Source organism: Cheilinus undulatus, linkage group 17 (genome assembly GCF_018320785.1).
Source record: "Cheilinus undulatus linkage group 17, ASM1832078v1, whole genome shotgun sequence".
Taxonomy (NCBI): Eukaryota; Metazoa; Chordata; class Actinopteri; order Labriformes; family Labridae; genus Cheilinus; species Cheilinus undulatus.
The window spans coordinates 4,581,812-4,607,651 of record NC_054881.1 but is presented as its reverse complement, the minus strand read 5'-3'; the positions used below and the strand labels follow the sequence as shown (position 1 = coordinate 4,607,651).

Below are 25,840 nucleotides of genomic sequence, written 5' to 3'. Positions count from 1 at the left end.
TGAAACATTTTTGTTTACCTAGAAGGCGTCTGGGTTTTTACACTATTTTGCAATGCAGGCTTTGGCTATGTTACAAGCTCTTGCATTGCAAAATAGAAACAAAAATACAGAGGCTTTCTGGGTAAAAAATCAAAATGCTTCAAAATTTCTAATAGTGTGTACTGAAGTCCTTCTTAAAGGAGCAATGCTCACTGAAATCACTGAAGGCTAATGCTGCTAATGCTGCGACTACTGCTACATACCTCATACAATTCACCTTCAACAATACCAAAATATCCCTTTAAGATCAAACATTGTTTGGTTAAATTAGCAGAGCACCAAACTTGGGTCAAATATGTGTGCATACTGTTTAATAATTTAAAAAGTGCTAAACTGATTTGTTATATTTGAGTGCTGACTGGTGCAGAATCAATCCATTTACCATCACATCAGTGTTCAAATATTGGTAAAAGAGCTTTGGAACTGGTGGATCTCAGAAATTTCTCTTTGAGGCCCGTTGGTCCAGGAGATTTCAGGAGATATTTTGATGACTTTCACCATTGCTCATGGATGAACGACACTAAGATGTATTAAGATACACGGTAACAAAAATTACATTTAAATATGCTCTTCACTGATTGGTCAATCTCAGTTTTAGTCTTTAGTTTTAGTCCCATTTTAGTCATATGTACCCTTTATGGTTTTAGTCTAGTTTAGTCCATAAAATGTCCTCATATTTTAGTCCAAACATTTATTCTCTTGCTTAAATCTGGTACCAAATCATGGGAGTGTGTTCTATGCACCCTAACAAACCTGGGGTCCCTGCTTTCTGCAGCTAAGAGGAAGAATACATACAGGTTTATTATATTTATACAGATTTACCCACAGTGGAGAAATATCAGGGATTTTGAATGTTCAAAAACTAAATTACATTTTAGTCCCATCTTAGTCATCTTGACAAAAACTAAACTTACTTTTAGTCATCAAAGATCACAATTTTAGTCAACATAACACTGATCTGAGACAATATTTTAGTTAATTTGGACGATACTCAAATAGTTAAAATCCCACATGGTGCAGCCAAACAGTGGCACTAAAATAGAATGAAACAAATTTCAGTGCAGGGTTTAGTGTGGAGTTTTCACCATAACATAAGATGGAACTTAAACAAAGCTGGTGCAACAGGCTGCAGGGCTTTATGTCTATACATTTGGGGGTCTTAATTACCATAAAAACTTTTGGAATTAATCCAGATCGCTTCAGCTTGCAGCAGTGAAACAGACAGTCGTGGCTGCAGCATAAATTTCCATTTCTCTAGATCTGGCAAATGCTTTGAATCCAGGCAAATCTACTAAAAGCGGTTGTTTTTGTCACAGTTTTATGCAACACAGTCAAGGAAAGGTGTTGAACTGTCCCTTTAATGTAATCTATGAGGTAGACCAGAAACTCCTGTGTTTTACAAAATAGAATTCATGCTTTTCAAAGGATTCTGTAGGCACTGAAGAGGTTTTTTCTGATTTTATTAACCCATAATGAATCAAATTGACAAGCGCTATCTCCTTTTTTTAATGTTAGAAACCCAGAGTGGTTTTCTGAGCTGGTCAGCCACAAAACAACGACTTTTAGTGGATGTATGCAGCCGGTTTCACTGCTGTATGCTGATATACACTAGAGCAAAACTTTTTGTTCTATTGGTCATTCAAACCCATATATTATGTGAAACGTAGCCCAGGTGGAATAATACTGAAATAATCCTTTAAATAAAGAGTCTAGTTTATTGATCCCTAGATAGACGGTACATAAATGTTATTTATTGCTATAAAACTGCCATGAATTGAAGGAAAATAGTGTTTCTTTTGGATGTGATTTAATGGAGCAGAACTGCTATGACAGACAGGAAGCTGAGTTTGATCTATTTTTATCAGTACTGATCGATCATGAGCATTGATTGTTTTTCTTTGGGGATTTTTGCAGCCATCATCCATCATTAACTCTTCAAATGTTGATATTACCATTAAAAGAGCTGATGTATTTCACTCATCTCTCCTTCTTTACATGTATTACCACATCCTACTCTTTATTGACCTTTCAAACTCTCATTTTGTCATCATAAAACATCCCTTTTCTTTCTTGCTCTCTCTCCATTCTTCCTCCAGGAGCCTCAGACTACTGTAATCCATAACCCAGTAGATGGGATCAAGGTACATCTTCCAGTCCGCCCCTCGCTCCCTCCATCTCTTTCTTACCCTTTGTCTTTTATTTCATTTCCCATCCTCGTCCTCTCTTTTTTGAACTCTTTGGAGGAGCCCGTTTCTTTGCAGGGTGTGTGTATTTGCTGTGTGCGTGTGTTTGCATGGGAGGGATGAGAGCGGCTGGAGCTGTGAGGCGTTTTTTCGTGGTCGTATACTGCCCCTCTGTGTTCAGACTGGTGGAGCTCAGTGGCTCTCGCTGCAGGCTAAGACGTCCGTGTGTGTCGGCAGATTAACTCTGTGTGTGTCGGGGGCGGATCAATCCGTAGGTTGGGATTGTGCCAGTCCGTGTGCTGCCCAGTCAAACGTGCAGCTGTCTGTCCTGTACTTTTTGGCAAACCTGTTGTGCAAAAATGCAGTCATGTAGTAGATTTAATGGTAGAAACTTCAGTGTGCATGCTCTCTCTGTGTTTGTTTCACTGTTTGTGTGAATGCATGTTTTATTTTGATGCTAATCTGGGTTTTTGTCTGTGCATTTTGCAGGAATCATCCGACAGCAGCAACACCACCATCGAGGATGAAGATGTTAAAGGTAGGCTGCACAAACATAGATGCTCTAAGATGCTTCCTAGCAATTTAAAACCATTTCCTTGATACTTTTGGAGTCTAATGGACTTTTGGAGCAAAAATTCAGTGGAATAAGTCTCAGTATGTCCACTAAAATTGTTTGTTTTTCACAGGACTGGTCTCTGCTCATGCATTGATTTACAAGTTTTGTTAACTGACATATTTTTGTGAATGATGTCAAAACTTTAACAGAACAAATTGCCCAAATGTTGATCGAGCATTTGACCCTTTTGCTACTCCAAGTCAACCGATGACTCATTTCTTAGGTTGGCTTATAGGCCAAATAACTTTTCCAAACATCCTAGTTTTACTTCAGATTCTAACATTATTTTACTTAGCACTGAAACAAAATTATTTCACAAAAAACAAAAACTACCAGGGTCTAAATGATGATCCCCCTTAGAACTGGCCTTTTTGTTGAGCCATAGCAGAAATTACTGTTGTGCAATGATGGTCTTTAACTTTGTAATGCTCAAAGCTTTAAACTAGGGTTTATTTTCAGTCTTAAAACTCAGTTTAGATTGGAGGAAAAGAATTGTTGATGTTAAAAAAGCAGGAGAGGGGTCTACAAAGTTACACTATGTTGCCAAAAGTATTCGCTCACCTGCCTTGACTTGCATATGAACTTAAGTGACATCCCATTCTTAATCCATAGGGTTTGATATGACGTCGGTCCACCCTTTGCAGCTATAACAGCTTCAACTCTTCTTGGAAGGCTTTCCGCAAGGTTTAGGAGTGTGTTTATGGGAATTTTTGACCATTCTTCTTGAAGTGCATTTGTGGGGTCACACACTAGCCGTTTTTACACAGAGATTCCTCAAGAAAGGCGAAAAGGAATGCCCCTCTCTGTTCTTTTCTTGTTAAGTTGTAAAAATCGGGAAAAGTCTAGAGAAGAAATAATTAGATAAAAAGTCAGGGATGAGGAAAAGAAATTAATTTGTGTTTTCGTTTCATATTTTCATTTTGCATCCCAAGAATATGACTGAAACTTAGGATTTGACTTTTTATTTCATATTTTCACCCTTTAATTCCATCATTTTGACCTTTTTTCTCATATTGTGACCTTTTAGATTTACAGTTTTTCATTTTAAATCAATTAAACTCCTAATTTTGACTTTTAATCCTATGTTTTCACTTTTTAAACTCTTGATCGAGAATTTAATCTCATATTTTGACCTTTTAGAGTCACAATTTTGAATTTTATCTTCTATTTTGAATTTTTAAACTCTTGATTTTGTATTTTATCTCATATCTTGACCTTTAAACTCATGATTTTAACTCTCTGTCTCATATATCTACCTTTTTAAAAACCTTATTTTGACCTTTAATTTTGTATTTTGACCTATAGGACTTATAAAGTTGACTTTTTATCTCAGATTTATTGATGCTGTGATATTTAATCATTTTGACTTTTTTTTTTTTTAGAAATCTTGAAATCATTTATCATCCCTGTTTAATTTCCCCTAAAATTCATCACCTGTGAAAACACCGTTGACAGTTTTCAGTTAAATCTTGACCCTGTTAGGCCCTCAGGTTAAACCTAAATTCAGATTTCGGCCCCTGCTGTGATTGAGTTTAATAGCCCTGGTATAGAGACTCGTTTCATTGGCAAGAATCGACCAAAAAACAAACCCTATTTGTCCCTTAATACTTAAGCACTGTGACTGATCCACAGCTGAGGAAATGCTTGACCAGGCACAGACTCAGTAAACACAACATCGAGACAGAACTCCATAGACAAAGCTGGGTCCCTACAGAGGAAAGACTGTGCACCCGCTGCAGCCAACAGGAGGTTGAAACAGGGCTGCACCTTCTAACCATCTATCTTTTGTGCAATTACATCAGAGACGTTTCTTTACGTTTTCACCAGAAAATAAAAACAATCCATGAGGATGAACATGAGTTTCCATATCTGCTGGGTGAAGGTCAACACTGTGCAAATGTTGCAGCATATTAGTGAGCAGTCGTGAGCAAAGATGAACTTCAGTCACCTGAAACGGACTTTGTGCATATATATTTTTCTTTTCAGATTGAAATTCTACTTTTTACCATAATATATAGTTAATACTTTCTTCTGCTTTAATTTTGTTATAAATTGCCCATTGCTTTGGCAATGAAACCAATGATTTCCATACGAATAACCCTACTTGAATCGAATTGACAAACAAGTCTCAAGGGAAATTCAAGCTATGTGAAGTACCTCCAGAAGACCAAAGTGAACCTTACTGACCAGCCTGACCAAAGCCCTGACTTGAATCCCACTGAAAATCTGTGGGGTGAACTGAAGACCAAGGTCTGTGCAAGAAGGCCATCAAATCTGGAGGAGCTGGAGAGATAGTCCAAAGAAGAATGGGCTGGGATTCCTCAGAAGACGAGTCAGAGACTGCAGGCTGCAAAAAAGGAGACTGGACTGACTGTTAGCATCAGGGGGATCAGCATGTAGACCCTGGGAGTTCTTGTTGAATAATTTTGTTTCTGTGTGCCACGTAAGATAATGTTAGCATCCAAAAGCTTTCTTGCTCTGTTTAACAGCACTTGGGAAATACTTGAAATTTTCATAATAATAATAATTTCATCCTCGTGTAGGTAGAGGGAACAGCCGGCTGTGGTGTAAAGATAGAGGCAGCCCTTTACAGGCATGTGTGAACACAAAACCATCCAAAAGAAAAAACAATAAATCATTTTAGCATCTGAATCGGAACAAAGCAAACAAGCTGCAGTGTCAGCATGAAAGCAGCCTTCGTCTCTCTGCAGGAATCCTCTCTGTAACGTCCAGCTTGTCTTGCATCCACAGGCTAACAGAATCCCCCCTTAGTTTGTGCATATTGATAATTCAGACCCCAAAAAGTGTCTTAAACACTCCAATTTAAGTAACTCTAACTCCTCTTTAATCACACACAGCAGCTGGAAGTTAACCAAGAGGCTCTAAATCCTACATTAACCATAATGCAGTCTGACAGCCCGACTGGTTAACGCCCACTTCCTTTCAAAGTGTGTTTCTCCTGTTTGGCCCAGTCCCAAATCTCCACCCTGAAGCCTAAGCTCTGAACCCTCGTGAACTTAGAGGCACCAGGTGGGCCGTGAATGAGTTCATGAGCGCCTGAGACAACATAAGAAACAAATAATGGGACACACAATCAATCTTTAAGATGGGACAAGGTTATCTTGATGTCCCACAGAAGGAGAAGTTTGTCTCAGACTCTTCAGCCTTGCTGCAGCTAGACAACATTTAATAGATTTATCATAAAACCTTAAACGTAAGACTCTGACAGTAACTGCAACCAAACAACTCCTCTGTTGCACATCATATTCAGTAGTATTCTGATGGGCATGGTCCTTACCCCGATACTGCTGAACCGGATCTGTGACCTGCTGCTCCAGCACCAGCAGCCTGAACTAGAATTCAGCAGAGGGTTGCCTTCAGCCAATGTTGACTTCCAGAAGGTGTTCAACTTGATGTGTAGGGATGCCCTCTGGGGGATTCTGGAGCTATTTGCTCATCCAGCAGATGTCTGCCCTATATTCTGGTCCACAGATGCTGTGAAGTGAGGTGGCGCCACCTCTGACGTCTTCCCAGTTCATTCCGGGGGGATCTTTAGATGCAGAGACTGTAGATGTTCATGTGGGGGCTCGTAACTTGCTAAGCGAGGAGGCTGAAACACTGGGAATGCATGTCTCCTGGGTCAAAACAAAGATCCAGGCATTTGGGGACGCCTTGGATGCTGCGATCAAATCTGTGAATGGAAGGAGCATGGAAGTTGTAGAGCAGTTCACCAGCCTTGGCAGCGTAATCCATGAATCTTCTAACTGTGAGACTGAGATCAACTAGGCTAGGACCGAGGCTGCACGGCGATGCAAGAAAAGAAGCAAGAAGGTTGCTGGTTTGCTTCCTGGTTGGCACCTTTCTGTGCAGAGTTTGCATGTTCTCCCCGTGCATGCATGGGTTCTCTCTGGGTGCTCTGGCTTCCCCCCACCACCAAAGACATGCTCGTTGAGTTAATTGTTGGCTCTAAATTGGCTGTAAGTGTAAATGTGAGAATGACTGGTGGACTTGCGATCAGTCCAGGTCACCCTGATAAGCGGCAGTGTAGAAATGGATTGTGAGACTGTGTGTCTAATGCTGATGTGCCCCAGAGAGCGGGGATGAGAAGGGTCAGTGGGTGTACTGGGGACCCAGTGGGTCGAACCAGATCTGCTGCATGCATCGTTGAGGGGTCACCTGGGAGGACACCTAGAGCAGGCCTGGAGCAGGAGTAATATTTGTTATTACTCCGCTGTTAGTTGTGTTTGCTGGCGATGCTGCTGTGGGAGACGTCTGAGACTTTTTGACTGGCTTTACTTCAGATGGACCTCGGTTGTGAGTTCAATCACCCAACCCCCCTTGTAAGAGCCACTCCATCCTCCTCAGCCCACCCAAAATGGTCTGAAGTCCAGTCCTGGTATTTCAGGAGGGTTAATAGTTTGATCCTAACTTCCATAGTTTGAAGGTTTTTTGTGAGGCTTTGGCAGTAACAGTATTTTTCACTGTGTAGTTTAAGTACTTTTACATAAGTAAAGGATCTAAATACTTCCTCTACACTACACACAGAGAGAGAGAGAGAGAGAGAGGGAGAGGGAGAATCAGAGCGAGCTAAGCCTTCCTCTCAGTGCAGCGAGGGAAGAAGGACACTGTAAATCTGATCTAAAGGACTGCGACCAGAATAGCACGATGAGCTCAAGCAACCTCACATGCAAACCAGGAGAAATGATGGATGACGGATGGAGGTAGAGAACCTGAGAGCCGCTGAGTGGGGGTTTAAATTTATAAAAAGGAGGAAATGTAGCTGAGGATGCGCTCGTGGAGAGGAGGAAGAGGACAACTTTTTTGAATGGCAGTAGTTTTTCTGTGTGCTGTAGCATGGAGGCGATTTCACTCACAGGTGAAAGAGAGATGACTGATAAGACTCACCATGAGTAACAAGGTCCGAGGTGAGTCCGAATCGGAGGTTTTAGAGAGCGCAGAGCGCCGTGGCTTCACTTTGAGTCTGAATCTCTCCTTTCTTCTCCACAGCTCGCAAACAGGAGATCATAAAGATCACAGAGCAGCTGATCGAAGCTGTCAACAATGGAGACTTTGAGGCCTACGCGTGAGTCTGCACCTTCTTATTTGTTCTAAATGTCTCAGACACTTACAGTATGTTTTTATGCTGTCAAATGAACACTTAAGCTCTCCAGCAGCTGTAAAGAAACCATTACTGTGATTGACGGACCGATGAGTGTTCGTCTTTGCATCAAGAGATTACAGAGTAATTCCAGTCATTGTTTTTATCCTCTCTCTCTCTCTCTCTCTCACACACACACACACACACACAATTAAGAATAATGCTTTCAGATGGAGAGAGTCGGGGGAGGGTAAAAGTGTGTCCGCGGTGATGGAGGCCCATTTCCGACAGTAAAAATAGCACAAAGAAAGGTCACGGCTGATGGAGAAGATAACAGATATAGAATAGAAAGTGGAGCACATGGTCACGGACGGACAAACTGATAACATACTGAGGGAAAACCACGGCAACAGATACGAAGATTTGGCTCTCCAAACTGTAATCATTAGATCAAAAAACAAATATAGATTGAATTTAAATCAAATTATTGGCTTAAAAAGTCACAATATTTAGAGATATTTACATTCAGGAGAAAGTGTGTATTACTACAAGTCCAAAAAAGTTGGGTCGTTCTGTACAAGGTAAATAAAAGCAGAATGCAACGATTGTCTAATCTCATAAACCCGTATTTTATTCACAATAGAGCATAAACAACATATCAGATGTTGAAACTGAGACATTTTAACACTACTTGTGAAATATTTTCTTCATTTGTATTTGTCTGCAGCAACACCTCTCAAAAGAATTTGGACAGTGCCATGTTTACCATTGTCAAACCTCTCGGAGTAGTTGCTGGAGTTTTGGGAGAGGAATGTTGTCCCATTTCTGTCCAATTCTAGCTGCTCAACAGTTCTGAAGCTTCCTTGCTGGATTTTCCCTTTTCTGATGCTCTGGACTGCTGAACGCTCGGTTCAGCACCCAGATGGAGCATATGTTGCTCTAAAACCTCTCTCTACTTCTCAGCATTGATAGTTCCTTTCCAGATGTTAGAGCTGCCCACGCCATAGGCACTAATGCAACCCTATACCATCAAAGATGCAGGCTTTAGAACTGAGCCATGAGAACAAGCTGGATGCTCCCTCTCCTCTTTAATTCACAGGACTTAACGCCTATGCTTTCTAGGAAATCACATCCACTGAACAATCAGTTGGTCGTTCAGAAAAAAACGAGAGAGAGAGAAAATCTTCACTTTATCTCAAGATTAGCTGAATCCATGACAGGCTTCTCATAGTAGTTTTAATCAGTGGTTCCCAACTGGTGGGTCAGGACCCAAAAGTGGGTCGCAAGGTTATAATAGTTTTGGATTTCTCATTAGTTTCTATTTTTATTTCATTTTCACTTTCTTTGTTCGATTTCAGTTTAGTTTTTATTAGTTTCATCTGCTGGTTTTTTAGTTTAGTTTAGTTTTTATTTTGCAAAAACGCTTTGTTTTAGTTTAGTTTTTATTAGTTTCAGTTTTTTACTGGTAGATGCCAGAGCTGCGTGAGCATCATACATTTTTAAAAACATATCCAAACAGGCTACTCTTCACTTATCATTTAATTATTTAATGATGATGTTTGAATACAACTGCAGACATAAAACTACCACTGTGTGAAGTCTTAACCAATCAGATCAGGTCATTTTACACTCCCCAGACTCTGGTGTCAGTGCCAGTCAGTATGGTTGTGTCAAAGACTAAAACTAAGGATACTTTGTCTCCATTTTTATTTTATTTTAGTTAGTTTTGTAAGCGCACCATACAGTTTTAGTTAGTTTTTGTTTTTTCGGTAAAGCTTAGTTTTTATTTAGTTTCAGTATTAAAAATGACTTTTTAATTTTAGTTTCAGTTATTTAGTTAGTTTTGGTTAACTATAACAACCTTGGTGGGTTGCAAAGCCTTTTACTGTGGGTCGGGGATGTGTTCCTGGGAGACTCTGCCTCTCTAAATGATTCTTTTATTCCCATCGATGTTACTGACAAGTTGCAAATCAACAAAATTAATGATAAATAAAATTAATAATAAATAAAGATAATAATAATAATAATAATAATACACTTATTATTTCAATCAAAATGCTGGACATCAAGATTAAAAGAATAAAAATGAAAATATTTAACAATAAAAACATTACAGAATCAACAGACATATAGAAACATACTGAAACATTAAAAAGGACAAAAGAATCAAAACAATTCAAGACTCAAATGCGACAGTAACAAGTGGGTCTTCAGGTTTGCTTTAAATACACCGCTGGAGGATGCCTGCCTGATTTCTACAGGTAGACTGTTCCACAGTGTTGCTGCATGTGAGGAGAAAAGTCCTTTTTACGAACCTTTGGGACACTCAGAAGCCCGGTCCCCTGGGAACGCAAAACATGAGTAGGTACATGAAGGTTCACCAAATCAGACAGGTACGATGGGGCAACGCCATTCACAGTTTTATAAGTCAGCAGCAGCACCTTAAAGTCTGCTCTAAACTGAGCAGGAAGCAGTCTTAATTTTGGCAGCTATTTTAAATTTTAGTCTTAGTTTTTAGTCTTTAAATGAAATATCTTTTAGTTTTCAGTCACATTTTAGTCATTTCTACCCTTTTTAGTTTTAGTCTAGTTTTAGTCAACAGAAACTCAAAACATTTTAGTTCAATTTTAGTCCATAAGAAGTCCTCATGTTTTAGTCCGAACTTTTAGTCCAAGCATTTACTCTCTTGCCTAAATCTGGTACCAAATGGTAGTGTGTTCTCTGCATTCTGCCAAACCTGGGGTCCCTGCTTTCTACAGCTGAGAGGCAGAATAGATACAGATGCATTGTTTTTGTCAGATTTACCCACAGTGGAGAAATATAATGGATTTTGAATGTCTGACGAAAACTAAACTACATTTTAGTCTTCTTTGTTTTTGTCAGTTTTAGTCATCACAGATCTGTTTTTGTTAGGCTTAGTCTAGTTTTTGTCATGAAAAAAAGGCTGTCGACGAACATTTTTAGTCAGAGTTTTAGTCGACCATATTAACACTGACAGGAAGCTAATGAAGACAGACCAGCACTGCAGTAATGTGCTCATATTTACCTGCTCTGGTCAGAACACAACCTTCAGCGTTCTGGACCTTCTGCAGACCTTGAAGACCCCTTTTGGAAAATCTGACAGCACGACATTACAATAATCCAAATGAGATGAAACAAAAGGCCATATTTCTTAATTGCAGCTGTTTTTCAGTAGTTACGCTTACTTTTCCAGCCTTCTGTTGCCTTGTCCCTACTTTTTTCGAGACCTGTTGTTGCCGTCAAATTCAAAAGGAGCTAATATTTTCATGAAATGGTAAAATGACTCAATTTCAACACCTGATATGTTGTTGATGTTCTAAAGTCTGGGTTTGGAGATTTAAAACTTCATTGCAATTGGCTGCAGAAGAAAAGTTAACAAAGGAGAGAGACAATCCTCTCACACTGACTTTACTGTGACTTTATTATGAACCAGCCGCAGTCCTCTGTGTCTCGCTCAAGCTTTTTTGTACACCTTAAGTTCCTCTATGAAACAATAGACCTGTTTTTACAGTTTGGTTGCCATCTTACTGAAATTAGATTTGTCCTTTAGTGCTGTTCTCAGATCTTGCAGCTCATCATTTTCTTGTTGTATTTGTTAAATAACCATTAAAGTCCAAATCCCCTTCTTAGAATCTTCTTCTACTCTTTTCATAAATTCAAGATCTTGATTATCCAGCATGGGTTTTTAACAGACAGAGCACTAGCTCAATCACCCTCTGAGAATTTGCCCTTAAAGAGGACTTTCTTTTGTTCTCTTTATCACTGTTGGAGACCGTGGAGCTCATCTTTCCCTACAGTTCTTTAGTGGTTTCTGTTTCAGACTAGCCCTGCTTGTTTCCACAGGAAGATCTGCGATCCCGGTCTTACCTCGTTCGAACCCGAGGGTCTGGGAAACCTGGTGGAGGGGATGGACTTCCACAGATTTTACTTTGACAATCGTAAGACAACATTTCAATCCATCATTGCTGTCTTTATTTCCTCGCTGCGTGGTTGACGGTTTTCAATGTTTTGTTCTAAAGATCCCTCTCTCCCGTCAGTCCTCTCCAAGAACAACAAACCCATCCACACCACCATCCTCAATCCCCACGTGCACATGATCGGGGACGATGCCGCCTGCATCGCGTACATACGCCTGACGCAGTTCGTGGACGGGCAGGGCCGTCCTCGCTCCAGCCAATCAGAAGAGACCAGAGTATGGCACCGCAGGGACAGCCGGTGGCAAAACGTCCACTTCCACTGCTCAGGAGCCCCCGCTGCCCCCATGCAGGGATGAGGTAGGCCAAGGAATACTGGAACGCAATTAAGAAATTACTACGCCACTATGATGCTACGTTTTCATGCAAAGCTTAGCCAGGCTGGGCGAAACCATGTATGTGCAAAAGCTGCAGTTCCACGATCGTCTGCTTGAGCTAGGCTGCAAAGAACAAGGAATTAACTGCAGAAATAAACATGTTTACAGCAAAGTTCTTAAAATGAGCAGATTGTTTGCAGATGACTCAGTGAAGAGCTGCAGATGTGGGGAAGGAAATTATTTCTGCATAGAGAGGCCCTATCAAATGCCAAAGTTTACTTTACGACTTTGCCCTCCAGTCAAATTGGGTAAAAAAAAAAATTAAATCATGAGCTATTTTTGACACACCCAGGCAAAAATGTCAAAGCTTAATGGAAAAATGACAGCAGGCATAAATTAAAAGCCTCTGTTTAAAAGTTAACTGCACGCTCTTCATCTGTTGACCGGAGCCATGTACTGCATCATATCCAGGGGTGGAAAGTACCGAGTAACATTTACTCAGATTACTGTAATTGAATAGTTTTTTTAATGTAAAAAAGAACACTAAAATCCATGACAAAGAGGTCCAAGCTTTCTGCCAACAACATGAATACGACCAGTTGTTTGGTTTTCACAACACATGACTGTCAGTACATGCACACAGCAAGAGAATGATTCCATTTTTCCTCAACAAACAGCTGTTGCATTTTACTTTGGGTTAGGTCAAACCTTATAATAAACATCCAGGTTGGGAGTCCATATTCAGGGCCTGAGCACTGACCTCAGAGCGAGGACCCTTGTGTATCTGTGGGCATTCTTAGATATTATTTTTCTGACACTTTGCGACTTGTTTTGGGGATTTAACCTGCCTAAAAAGTCCCAAAAACCTTCCAGAACCTTCACAAGCTGAAACTTTCATGTGTTGGTGGAATCGTTCAAGTCTATTGCATGGGAGACCAAGTGTGACATGGGGACTGATTAAAAGCAACATGCATGAAAATTGGTACACATATGCATCAGATCTAGACAAAATAAAAAGCCACCTGGGACCATCCTCTATCATGTACAGGAAATGTACTGTAAACAGTTAAAGGTCATGTTTTGGCTGTTTTTTGCTGTTTTGGGTGGCATGACTGTTGTCACACCGGAAAGTTCTCCACCTACAGATTTCATCTGATTGTCTCCAAATTTTTTGTGCTTATTCTAGTTAAGATAGAGATGTAAAGTTGTACAAACTGTGAGTTTTCACCAGAGGGCAGGGCTGTGAACAGGGCCCAAATTTGGAAAACCTTTTTCCTATATTTTTTAAGTGTGTCAACTATTTTGATTCTCTATAACTCTAATATTAATAATAATATCTTTATTATAACACCTTTTAAAACAGATGTTTATAACGTGCTTTAACAGACATAGCAAAAGCAAGAACTCAGGGATTCACAAGATAAACAAATTATCAATAAACCAAACAGAAAAAGTCTTATAATCAAACTTAAAGTCAACACAAACAGAGATACAGATGTCTACTAGCATAATTAAAGGAAAAAGAAGGACATAGATGATGATGAAGAATAATTAGGGAAAGACTGTATGATATTATATCATGAACACACATGTAAGAATACGACGTCACATCATTAGCAATAAAACAAAAATAAGAAGATTAATAGCAGGTAAAAAAGAGAAGGAAAGGAAGGAAATTTAGAATAAAATAAGGTAAAAATAAAATTAAATGAAGATAAACATTAAATCAGATGATATTAAGATGGCCATGGAAGGAAAAGTCAAGGTTAAAAGCAGTGAGAGCAACAAAATGAATGAAAGAGTGATTATAAAAATAAGCTAAAGGAAGTTTCACATAAAAACAACTCTGTAAAAGTGAGTTTTAAGGAGTGATTTTAAAGAAGTCGCTGAGTCTGCTAGCCTTATCTCTGCGGGCAGGTTGTTCCAAAGTCGAGGAGCCCTGACGGTGAAAGCTCTGTCTTCTTTAGATTTGAGTCTCGACTTTGGAACGACCAGGAGCCCCCCGCCCAAGGATCTAAGGCTGCGTGAGGGCTTGTAAGGGGTCAGCATCTCAGTGATATAACCTGGGGCCAAACCCATAAGAGCCAGTGCTTATGTCAATCATCACAAAACTTACCAGGGATGATCACCCTTTGACTCTGAATACATTGATGCATCAATATCATCACTATGTCGCAGTGCCCCCTTCTGGTAACTGATCATATCCTCCTCTGAATTTTGATTTTGTCCTTTAAAATGCCTTTAAACATTCTGCCCTTGCATGCTCTTCAACCTAGGCTTATGAGTCTTGATCTGCATATGGATCATCACCAGACCTACAAAAAACCCCTCTTGGCATGTGCTGGGTTGTGAGGGCCCTTCAGTGCTGATTGCAGTCCTAGTTTCTTGTTATTGCACGTTGAGGACAGGTCATATTTCATCATGAAAAATAGCTACTCAGTACTTTGAGTACATTTTAAGTGACTAACTCTTACTTGACAAGATTTAAAGACCAGTACTTTTATTTTCACTCAAGTAAATTTTAGCCAGAGTAGCAGTACTTTTACTTGAGTTCAATAGTCTAGTGCTTTTTCCACCTCTCATATCATGTTTCTGGTGCAGGTTATTGCAGCTTTAACCTCATAATTTGCAGAAGAAGCTAATCTCTGTTTCTCATTTCTTTGCAGAGACTTGTGAGGAGGCAGAGAGGAGCAGAATAAGTGGATAATCCAAGAGAGTGTGTCAGCACTGAGAGAGAGGTGCAGGTGGATGGAGCGTGGCTTAAAGGAGTCTGAAGAGTCTCATTTAAGGGATCGTGGTCGTCCCCCTGCGCTCTGCACACCCACCTGGCTCTTCTCTCTCTCTCTCTCTCTCTCTCTCTCTCTGTTTTTTTCTTTTTTGTCTTTACAACCTCAAACACAGACTGACACTCCCATCGCCAAAACCCACGCTACAGCAGAGGGCATATCAGCCAAAAAAAGGAAACTCTTTAGCCCGCGTCATGGCTTCAGTCTGTGGCTACGGATGCCCAAAAACACCTGGATATTCTGGTCCCCTTTGATTGTGAGCAGCGTGGCGCTCTCCTGTTGCCCTTTTACGTCTCTGATTATTGTTCCTTAATCTCGTATTATTCTGGCTGCAGTCTGTGGTTGTGCTCTTTACACTGTACAGTATATTTATTAGTCCTCCTGATATCTTCTTCTTTTTTTATAACGAGCATGTCTCTTATTACCCGTGGCTGTTTTTTCTGCACGACTAAGGCTGCCTGTGTGAAATGAACAAACGACACCACGTGTCTCACAGAGGAGAGACCAGTGGGTGTGTTTAATTTGTTTGTTATTCAATGGAGCTTTTTATTTTTGATTTGTTTCCCTCCTCTTCCTCTTTTGGAGTGTATTTGACCCCGAACCAACGCCTCAGTGTGTCCGCCCAGATCCCTCTGAGCCGCTCTGTGAGACAGTGAAAACCATGCAGCATGCTAAGATATATCTGTCGTTTTGACTGATTCTCTATGTACTGAACATTGCAAGTTAACTACTGAGATTATGACAATGGTTGAAATTATAGTATCACGCTGTTTATGTAAATTTTACAGTTTCATCGTGGTGACTTGACTACAAATATGCTGTAGATGGTATTTAATTGCATGATATTCCAAGTTAATAACATTGCTAAGTTGGGTGTTATCGTGCATTTTGTTGATTTTTCTCTTTTTGGACTGAACTGTCGGTGAGCTATGATCTGTTGCCTCTATTTTCTGGGCTTTGTAAGTGCATAAACTTAAACTTTTGTGTTTATATGATAGTGTAGTATACGAGGGTACCGTGAGGATGACGACAGAATATGCCTTTTAAAGAAATTGCTGGATCCAGATAAGTTTTAATAATGCTCTTTTACTCTATCCAAGACAAAAGCCAAGATATTAAGTCTTCTTTTATTTTTATTAGAATAGATTTAAGTAGATATATATGATATATGCATAGCTTAAAAGGTTTTATTTTAAAAAAGAGGATGTATAGCTAAGAAGTGTTGGAATAACTTTACCTTACATCAAATTTAAAGTCTTATAACAGTTTTAAATCATTTAAATTTATAAGAAAAGTTGATTTATCAAGTTTTACTCTTACACAGAGGCGTCTGTCCATTGAAGGCCAGCAACTGTATATATAAAATGGACGTATCCATCCAAAAATCACCCATTAGCTCATTTACTACCACTCTGAAGCCAAAAACTTTGCCTTTTGGCTGCTACCATCTTGGTTTTTGGAGTCTGAATGGACCAAATGTCAATGAATAGTAGTATTTGAGGACAAGAAGGGGTTGGTTAAATGCTGTATTACTAGCTAATAGCTTGTTAACAAATGCGTTGTATTATGCAAAATTTGGATGCTAAACGTGGCTAGCATGGGTTTAAACAACAATGACTTTGCAAAATATTCCTCAGAATGTCAGTGCTGAAAAATGAAACCAATGTAAATGTGCAAAAAGCTGTAGTTGCAGCCAGGCTGCAAAATTAGATTCCCTTTTACAGCAGGAATAAACATGTTAACAGCCAGATTCATAAAAGTAACAGGTTGTTTGCAGCAAACTCTGAATGGGGGGCAGGAAGTGATATCTGCATGGAGAAGCAACGTTTTGTGCATTTATAGCCATGTCAAGGGGTCAAATTTGGGGGAAAAATCATTCTAAAGCTACTTTTGAGTCCTAAAATTAGTGACAAATTCAGACAAGAACTTTCAAAAGCTAATGGAGAAACATTGTCTGTCGTAAGTCTAGAAAAGCGGACTCAGACAACACTCATATATGGTCTGTTTCCACTGAGCTGTCTGGTTTGGTTCAGTACAGTCTATCGCGGTTCATCACAGTTAACCCTGATCTTGCTTGTGTTTCCAATGTCCAGCCTGCTTCGTTTATTGTGATAGGAAATCAGTCTCTTTTTAGATCATTTAGCTCAGCTCAGTAATAAGTAAGAATGTTCCTAAGCGTCTATTTCCTTATTCAGCGAAACGCTCCTTTAAATTTCGTTTAACCAACCAGTCTAAAGAGGAGAAAATCCTTAGAAGACAGTCAGATTCCTCACAGTGGGTGTGTTTGCCTGATACAGCATGGCTAACATTAGCAGCTAGCTCTTCCAGCCTTTGTCCCTCTTTGCAGATTAATATTGTGCTTTGACTACATGCTAACTGCTTAGCCACCGCTGAGCTTCTCGTATTTATGTGAAGTAGTGGACATAGCTCAGACAGGAATCCTGCAGCCATGAACTAAAGCACCAGCAGCCTCTGGTGGTGGGAGGTTCATTACAGTTTAAAAGAGCATTATAGACCAAGATTTCAAGCCCGTGCTTAAACAAAATGGAAGGTAATCAGTCTTACTGACTCATAAATCTCACACCGTCTAATTTGACCAAGAAATTTAACCATTTAACTGCATGCATCCCTAGTAATAAGAGCTGGTCTCTGGCTCCCAAACAGTTTTTTCATTTAGTGTCAGACTTTTCAAATGTGGATTAAATGAAGAGAAAAATGGAAGTAGGAACTGTAAACTGACTCTCAAACAGGAGCCAGCTCCGTCATTCATAAAACAAGCCAGCCTGTTTGTGAACGTGTGTCATTTCTCGCTCTCCTACCCAATGGTATACGTCTCTAATAGTGTATCAGCATTTCCATTAAAAGCATGTTTATTAAAGACAGAGGGGGAAAAGCTGTTAAAGAGGCGCAGCTAGCCTCTTAGTATCAGATTCTTCTTGACTTGTCAGTCACGTTTTGGTGACATGTTGGAATCATACTAAGTCTATGCAGAAGTTTATGATGATAACTGCAACATGTAAGTCCACCTAAAGCTTTAACAGACTTTCCTTCATTCCCATTGGTTCCTAATCACTTCCTGCCCCCCATCTGACTTCCATGTGGCTGTAAATCTGGACGGAAATGGGGCCTAAAGTCATCTAGTGTGCCGCCAGTCCAAGATACCAAATTCCTGCTTCCAATTCACATTTTTGTTTGTTTCTGAGTTGAAAATAAGTTCATTTAGGACAACAAATCCGTTATGGTGACTGCCATCGTTTGGCTTCAGAAACAAGTGGGTGATGTCACCGAGGCTATGTCCATGTTTTATACAGTTTCTGGTCTTTTAAGCATAACTGAAGCCTAAGCAGGGCATTCTTAGAAGGCATATGTAGCTACCTGTCAGTCTTAGGTAGCTGCATCCTAAATACCTTCCTTTATCATCTATTTGGCTCTGAATTGGACCATAAGAAACCTAAGACTGAGTCCATAAACTCGATAAGAAAATGCTAACTGAGGTAATAATTACATGAGGAGGAAGCTTATTTTTTCATAAACTGCTACCGGATCAGATTCCCTTTTTTAAATGAGTGGAGTGGATGACTGCGGGTGATCAGATAGACCACAGGTTTCAGGAACTTCTGGAATGGCTTTCCTTATCAGTCATGAAGGCTCTACCAACTTCTTATTACACTCCAGGCAAAAATAATTAACCTTAAAGATTCAAACTTCAGAAAGCAGTCCTTTTATCGGGTTCATTACCACAGTTTTCACATTAGCAGATTGATTTTTTTAGGTTTCATCTGGCAGAAAGATGCATGAGATTTTTCTCCTTAAAAAGCTATAAAAGTGACATTACATTAAGACACTATGAGAGCCAACTGTAAGGGAAAAGTTCAGGACAGAACAGCTAAACTACTCCCACTTCTCAGCACAAAACAGCTGACAAACACAGTAAAAGACTTCCTGCAGATTATAGTTAAAAACTGAGCAGCTTAAGAGCCAGATACTTCCCTCAGAAGTTGATTTCCTCTGCACGCTTTCTCGCACAACACCAGGATTAATCTCTGGTGGCTGGTATGAATAATCTTTATTGTCCTAGAAATGGTCCGTTCAATCCTTCAAACACTGTAACTAATGAATAAAATATCCTCTTATGTAAACAAACACAGCCCTGATTCATGCATCCCTGAAGACCCTCGCTGTCTGCACAAACTGCCCATAAGAGGGCGCCAAACTCAAACAACATGCGAGTTGAGAAGAGGGTTCAAAGGACAGGGATGGGCGTTGGTGAGGGTGATGCTGATAAGCAGAGAGAGAGAGCAGAGAGGCTGAGAGAGATAAAGACAAAATGAAGAGGGTCAGCTCAGGCCTTCAGTGACCATAGTTCTAACTTCTTTACAGCCTTATTTATGATTGCTTTGGCTCACAAAATGGTAGAATTCCCATATTAGGCATGCTAATGTCACAGCCAAAACCATCTTTAACATAAAGACATGAAATGTGAAAACACTTTGCATTTAAGTTTCATAAGACTGGTGTTTAGGAGGGAAATGGAGAAGCTCATAACTGTATTCCTGCACAGTTTTTTGATTTGCAAAATACTTTTTCACCTCATTCAAGTACCAGACTTTTATCGGGCAAGGTTTGTTAAAAAGGCAAGCTACAAACCTGCAACCATTATTCATTATTGTAGTAAAAAAAAAAAAAAAAAAAAACAATAGTAATTGTCCACATTTTAGGAGCATTTTTGGTCTGTTCTAATGCTGAGGTTATCTTCTGGGATGGTAATTTGTCTCTATTTTTGTTTTTTAATTGATTGTAATATTTCTATTTCCATCTTCAAGTTTTCAAGAAACGCACATGATTCAAAGTTATAACAATTTTCTTTATTAGCAGTTAGTGTTTTGCACTTATTGCCGTTATTTAGATTTGGAGCAGTGGCCGTTTTGGTATCCCCCTGCCCTTCCACGAGCCTACATGGTAAAAAGAATCAAGCAGGAACAGAACAACAGAATGACATTAAGTCAGAATCAGAATAAAGGAGGAGCTGGGGTGGAGGCGGTTCACAAAAAAGCAGCTTGCAGAGGGAGAGTGAAGTGTAGCCAGGCTAGAGCAGTTTAGGTGTGGCAGTATGAGAGTGATTAGACAACAGCGCTTGCGTGAGATTAGCTGATGTCGATTATATAGCAATACTTACTATATGTCTTTAAAATATCCTGAAGAATATACTTACATAACATGAATGCTCTCTCCCCACTCTCTGATTACTGATTATACACATGGTGAAAAATATCATGGAGTTTAACAGTCAAGCACTAACATATTTTTCCTCATTTTAGTCTGTTCAATGAAATTAAATGTAGTTTTCATGAGAGTTTAGTCACCAATAAGCTATGTTTGGTTATAATAAGTAAGGCCTCGTCCATACGGAGACTAATTCAGGAGTATCTGCCACAGTTTTTTGTTGTATTGACATTTCATCCCCACAGAAACAGTGTTTTAGGAGGCTGTAAACGCTACTTTTTGGTCCCAGAGCGATCAAATATGTAAACGCTTACCGTTTCGTCTCTTTGTGGACAGCCAACCGCATCTTTCTTGAAATGATTATGTCACACATCACGTAGGCCACTTACCCCGCATGTGCATGTCGAACCAAAACAACAATGGCGGATTATGGGGTTGTGTTCACGGCAGAAGCTATTGAGCTTTTTAAGGCTTTTACAGGAAAATCTGATGCTCCTTTACCACCACCATGAACAGCACACACCAGATGCTCTGAAATCCACCGTGGAGAACCACAAGAAGGGCAACCATCCTCTTCTCACTTTTGGTGCATTTCCATGGCAGCAATGCAGCGCTACGTACAGGCTTAGCATATATACTACAGCATTTCCAGTTGTTTTTAAGATTTCCCGTGCTTTTTGGATATTTCCTGAAACAGTCCCGTATTTATGGAACACTTTTTGAAAATGAAATGGAAATATATTGTTTTCATCTCCGTGTGGACAAGGCCTAATTCAACAAACATTTTTAATCCTTGTTAAAGTTGATGGAAATAGCACTGGTCTAGGCTCAGTCCCATGTCTTTTACTCCTAACCCTTACCCTGGTTTTCGAGTACTCATCTTCTGTCTATGAACCGGAACAGCCGGTCAGGTTCCTGGTATGTCACCACTAGTCATTACATAAACAGATGGCAAACATATTTCTACTGTGGGCAGTTTTTTTAATGCTTGGTCTTGGAAAAAAACAACCATTATGCACTGAAACATCGCTGAATTATTCAGATTAGGATTCATAAAACTTTATTGACCCTAAAGAGCAGCTCAGTTTGATCAGTCTACCCAGACCAAACATGTACAGATACAGCAGGATGTCAGAGACAACAGTAACGACACACTCCAGAATCATAAATGCATATTAGGAACAACAAATAAATAAATAAGTAGATAAGACATATGAAAATGCATTGCACATTACATTAAAGTTTACACAATAAGGATTTGTTTTCAATAAATATATATGATGGCTGTTGTAGTCTTTAAAACTTATTTATGACTGCCATAATGATGACTGGTTGCAGGTTTGTTGCCACTTCCTGTTTTAGCTTTCCTGCCTGCTTTTATAATAAATGTAGTAAGATAAGCATCGGTTTGCAGATGCATAACCATCAAAAAGCAAAGTATAAACAAAGAAAATAAAGATTCTTGAACATAATTCTAGAAAAACAAACGTTTGACTCATGTATGAGGTTGAAAGTGCTGGAAATGTTTTATTTCTAACGTGACAGAAGTGTTTTTGTTTTTTGCAAAGGTAAGACGTCAGCATGTCAGTCGTGATTAGTTTCCAGTTTAATACTGGTGCTAATCAGAAGTAGAACACTTAAAACATAAATGACAGCTATTATTCACAATGAGGCCTGAGTTTTAGTCCCATTAAGAACCCTGGTTGATGGATAATCATCATAAAAAGCACACTGCAGGATCTGCCTGGTGTTTTTTCTATCACATTTAGACCAGCCCTCCTCCACGTCCAGGCCAAGCCCTCAAAGTGTCGGCGCTTTAACAGGATTACTGGTCACTTAGTGTCATTGTCCTCTTTGGCAAACAGTCGTTATTCCACACATTATTACTTGGCTGTGACTTAAAGAAGAGCGCTGTGGTTTATTTTCTTAAGACTGGTGAGAACGCTGCTGTGTGAAAAACCGAGATTTCTTTTTTTTTTACATTTATGATATTGATAATGATGATTCCTCTCTCTGGTGTGCATTCCAAGTCTTATCAATATTCAAATGTGATCAGATGTAATCAGTGTGTGAACCAATAAAATGACAATGCAGAGAGCACCTCAGTCCTCTCTCTTATCTGCACTCACAGACACAGAACAGAGCGATCCAGTGCTGGTTGTTGGTGTTCATTTCCTGCTCTGATTTTATTGAACGCTTGCTGTAATCCAACAAGGGCAGAGTCGAACTAAAGTCAAACCAGTTCATGAGCTAAAGGGTAAATCAGGGATCAATAGAGATGATCAATGGGTGTTGAACTGAGTTAATACGATTACATTAACACACAGAGGAGACATGGCAATAACTGAGAAAATCTATACTTAATACTTGAACTTTACTCTCTTGGTTAGTCCATGTTATGCCTCTGGCTTCTAAAACTCCTCTGTGGAGGCTGAATAAGTGCACATTTTTATCCCAATAGTGTTCGTTTTTCAGGTGGAAGGGAAAAAATACTCTTCTATGCAGATGACACAGTGGTTTAACCCTGATGTGATGATGCAAACATACTTTAAAGACTGCCTTTTTACAAAATAACAACTAAAGAATATCTGCTAACTTTTACTTTTTCAATCTGTCAAAATGACAGTATATTCAACAAAGATGCTAGCTACACATAGTGCTGACAGTACTAAAAGTATTGTACACAATGAACTGTAAGCCATTTCTGCAGGACAAATTGCACTAGAACATAATTTTGTCCCTTGCACACTCATACAGAAATATTTGCATCAGGTAAATACTGGCAAAAATGATCAGTGTATAGATATATTGATGAGACCCTTCAGCTTAGTGATGTATTTACATGATACATAATACTTGCTTACAGGTAAATGTGATGCAGTGATTATGCTTCCTAAGCAAAGCCAGAAATAAAGAGGTGCCAGTAAAAATTTGTATGTTATCCTGTTTGCTAGTTATGTTGTATTAATCCCAGTTCCAGAAAAGTTGGGACGCAGGTAAAATTTAAAGGTCACATATTTGTCCCCTTTAAGACAAGTTTTATATCCGTCTCAGAGGTCCCCAAAACATGCCTGTGAAATTTGTTTCTGAAAAAACACTCCAGTATTGGATTTTTGCAGGTCTAAAAATCCCTCTGTTTCAGCCCTGCTCAGAACGAGCTGTTTCTGTGTCTGTGGCTTTGAATGTTAATGTGCTGTCTGACTCCGCCCCTGATCAGGCCCCTCTCAGGAAATGGATGTGCTTATTGCTACCCGATCCGCCCTGGAAACCCGATTTGTACTGCACATGTGCAAACACGCATCTACATCCGCTCACATTAGTTTAGATAGGCCTTAATTAGCTTTAGGTTATGTTTAGCATTTAAATTCCACTGGTTAGGGTTAGAATTCATTTATTGTATGGATCGATGGGGCGTGTTTTGTAGGGGGCGTGGTTTGTGGAGGGGAAAATCTGAGAATGGCTTTTTTTTTTAACACATTTTTTGAAAGGGGGAGAAAGATTGGGAGCGAGGGAATGGAATTTTCTGATTCTTAGGGGGGTTGTGGACAGGCCAGGGGCACATATTTGTGTTAGGAAAGCCTGAAAAAGTATATTCTGCATAAAATGTGACCTTTAATTAAAAACAGAAAGCAGTGATTTGCAAAGCATTTTCAACCGATTTTCTCTTGAATACAACAAAGGCAAGATATTTAAAGTCCAAACTGATAAACCTTAGTGGTTTTTATGAAATATATCCACATTCTGAATTCAATGTCTGCAGCATGTTCCAAAAAAGCTGGAACAGAGGCAAGAAAAGCTTGGGGGAGTTGTGATATCCCACCTGCACCATTCTACAGGTAAGTAGCTTAATTAGTAGCAGGTGTTTAAAGGAGTCCTCCTGAATGGCTCAGTCATCCACAATCACTAAAGGCGAGAGTTTCTCCATTTTATGAAAGACTGCATGAGCAGAGTCCAACAGTGAACATACCTCAACGTGCAACTGCAAGGAATTTAGAGATTTGACCGTATACAGTCCATGATATCATCAAACGATTCAGAGACTCTGGAGAACTCTCTGCACATAAGGGGCAATGCTAAATCCAACTCTGAATTCCTGTGACCTTCTACACCTCAGTTGGCCCTGCATTTAAAACTGTCATCATTCTGTGATAGATATTAGACTGCTAGTAGAATTCAAACTCTTGGGTCATCCACGCAACCCTACTACCCACCCAGATGGAACCCAAGGCTGTTCTTACTTGCCACATCCACCCCTTTCTTGGCTCTGAAGGTGTAGCCATTGTTATTTCTACAACAGATTGTTCTCCCATCTATCTACTTTCTATACTGCTTATGCTGTTGGGGGTCGCGGTGGGGTGCACAGAAAGACCCTGACTGTGAGGCTGCTGAGAGGCAACAGTGCTAATCCCTGCTCCACCATGCAGCCTGACTATTCTCCCATGCCCCTGGTAATACGCAAGGACGTCCAGAGCCCGACCGGGGTTGTGCCAGTCCTCCTTAGCACTTGGCGGTGCCCTCAGACAGCTCTCTCGCCATTACTTGAACCTCAATATTTGACCCCAACATGCCTTAAAGTCTTGGACACACTGTACATTGTAGCTGAGGTTTAACCTTATTTTGAATTCTGCAGTTGGGCTGGTTTTGTCTCCTAAAAAACGTTGTGTTCATAAATGAAGAGTACTTCTGCAAGCACCACCACCCCACTGCCTGACTGCGGTCTTCAGTACAGATCTGAAGTAAATATGTTTTTATAATGATGTTATTATTTTCATAACCTTTATCAGTACGGACAGGACATGCAGGCTCCCTCTTACACAGACACTCTGATTACAGGGCGTATAAAACAATAAAAGCACATAAAATCTTACAGAATACATGAACAAATTAGGGGAACAGCCAAGGACACTGACATAGAGGAACTTACAGTAAGTCTACAGAAAACACATGAGATTAATTGTAAGACAACTGTGGTGTAGGTAAGTTTATCTTAGAACAAGCACTTTACTTTTTTGGATACTCATAATAATACAAACTTTTTATTAAGCACTATTTGAACGTGTTTTTTTTAATATAAGTGTTTTAGTACTTTAACTAAAGTAGTACATGTAGTAGTACTTGATCCGAGTGCTCTCACTGCCTGAGACTGTGAGGACGTCTCTTCAGTGAAGGTCATGTTTCTCTTTACATAATCACTGTTGGGACAAAGGTTGACATTTATAGCTCTGTGCTGTGAATAAAGAACATCTGGCACTGAAGCAGAACATATCAATCTGCAGACACTGAAAAACAAGGAACAGTACGCTGTATGTGTTAGACCCAGACTTCAGGAGATCAGGTGGACTGAAACCTGATGGTATCATGGATCTTCTTAGCCGTCATAATATACTTTTTTTAAGCTGAACTGCATTTATATTTGCATTTGAGTCTGTTTTGTACAACTCCAGTTCCAAAAAAGTTGGGGCGCTGTGTAAAATGTGATTAAAAACTGAATGCAATGACTGTTTAATCTCATAAACATGTATTTTATTCACATCCCCTCTTAACGTGTCTTGGAGACCAGTTGCTGGAGTTTTGGGAGAGGCG

At 39.7% G+C, this 25,840-nt stretch overlaps 1 protein-coding gene across 11 annotated transcripts in view; it reads left to right on the top strand.

Annotated features, from left to right (window-relative positions):
• Positions 1-22,346, top strand: part of LOC121524964 (calcium/calmodulin-dependent protein kinase type II subunit beta) — a 91,209-nt gene extending 68,863 nt beyond the window's left edge. For 4 of the 11 annotated variants that reach the window (XM_041810609.1, XM_041810605.1, XM_041810608.1 and 1 more), the window contains 5 exons: positions 2,712-2,760; positions 7,846-7,921; positions 11,801-11,895; positions 11,977-12,231; positions 14,915-22,346. In XM_041810609.1, the coding sequence (XP_041666543.1) occupies positions 2,712-2,760; positions 7,846-7,921; positions 11,801-11,895; positions 11,977-12,230 (474 nt within the window). In that variant the 3' untranslated portion in view covers position 12,231; positions 14,915-22,346. Of the gene's footprint in view, positions 1-2,135; positions 2,181-2,711; positions 2,761-7,845; positions 7,922-11,800; positions 11,896-11,976; positions 12,232-14,914 lie in introns of all 11 variants that reach the window. The other 7 variants (XM_041810607.1, XM_041810610.1, XM_041810606.1 and 4 more) reach the window with 3 other exon arrangements.
• The last annotated feature ends 3,494 nt before the right edge of the window (positions 22,347-25,840 follow it).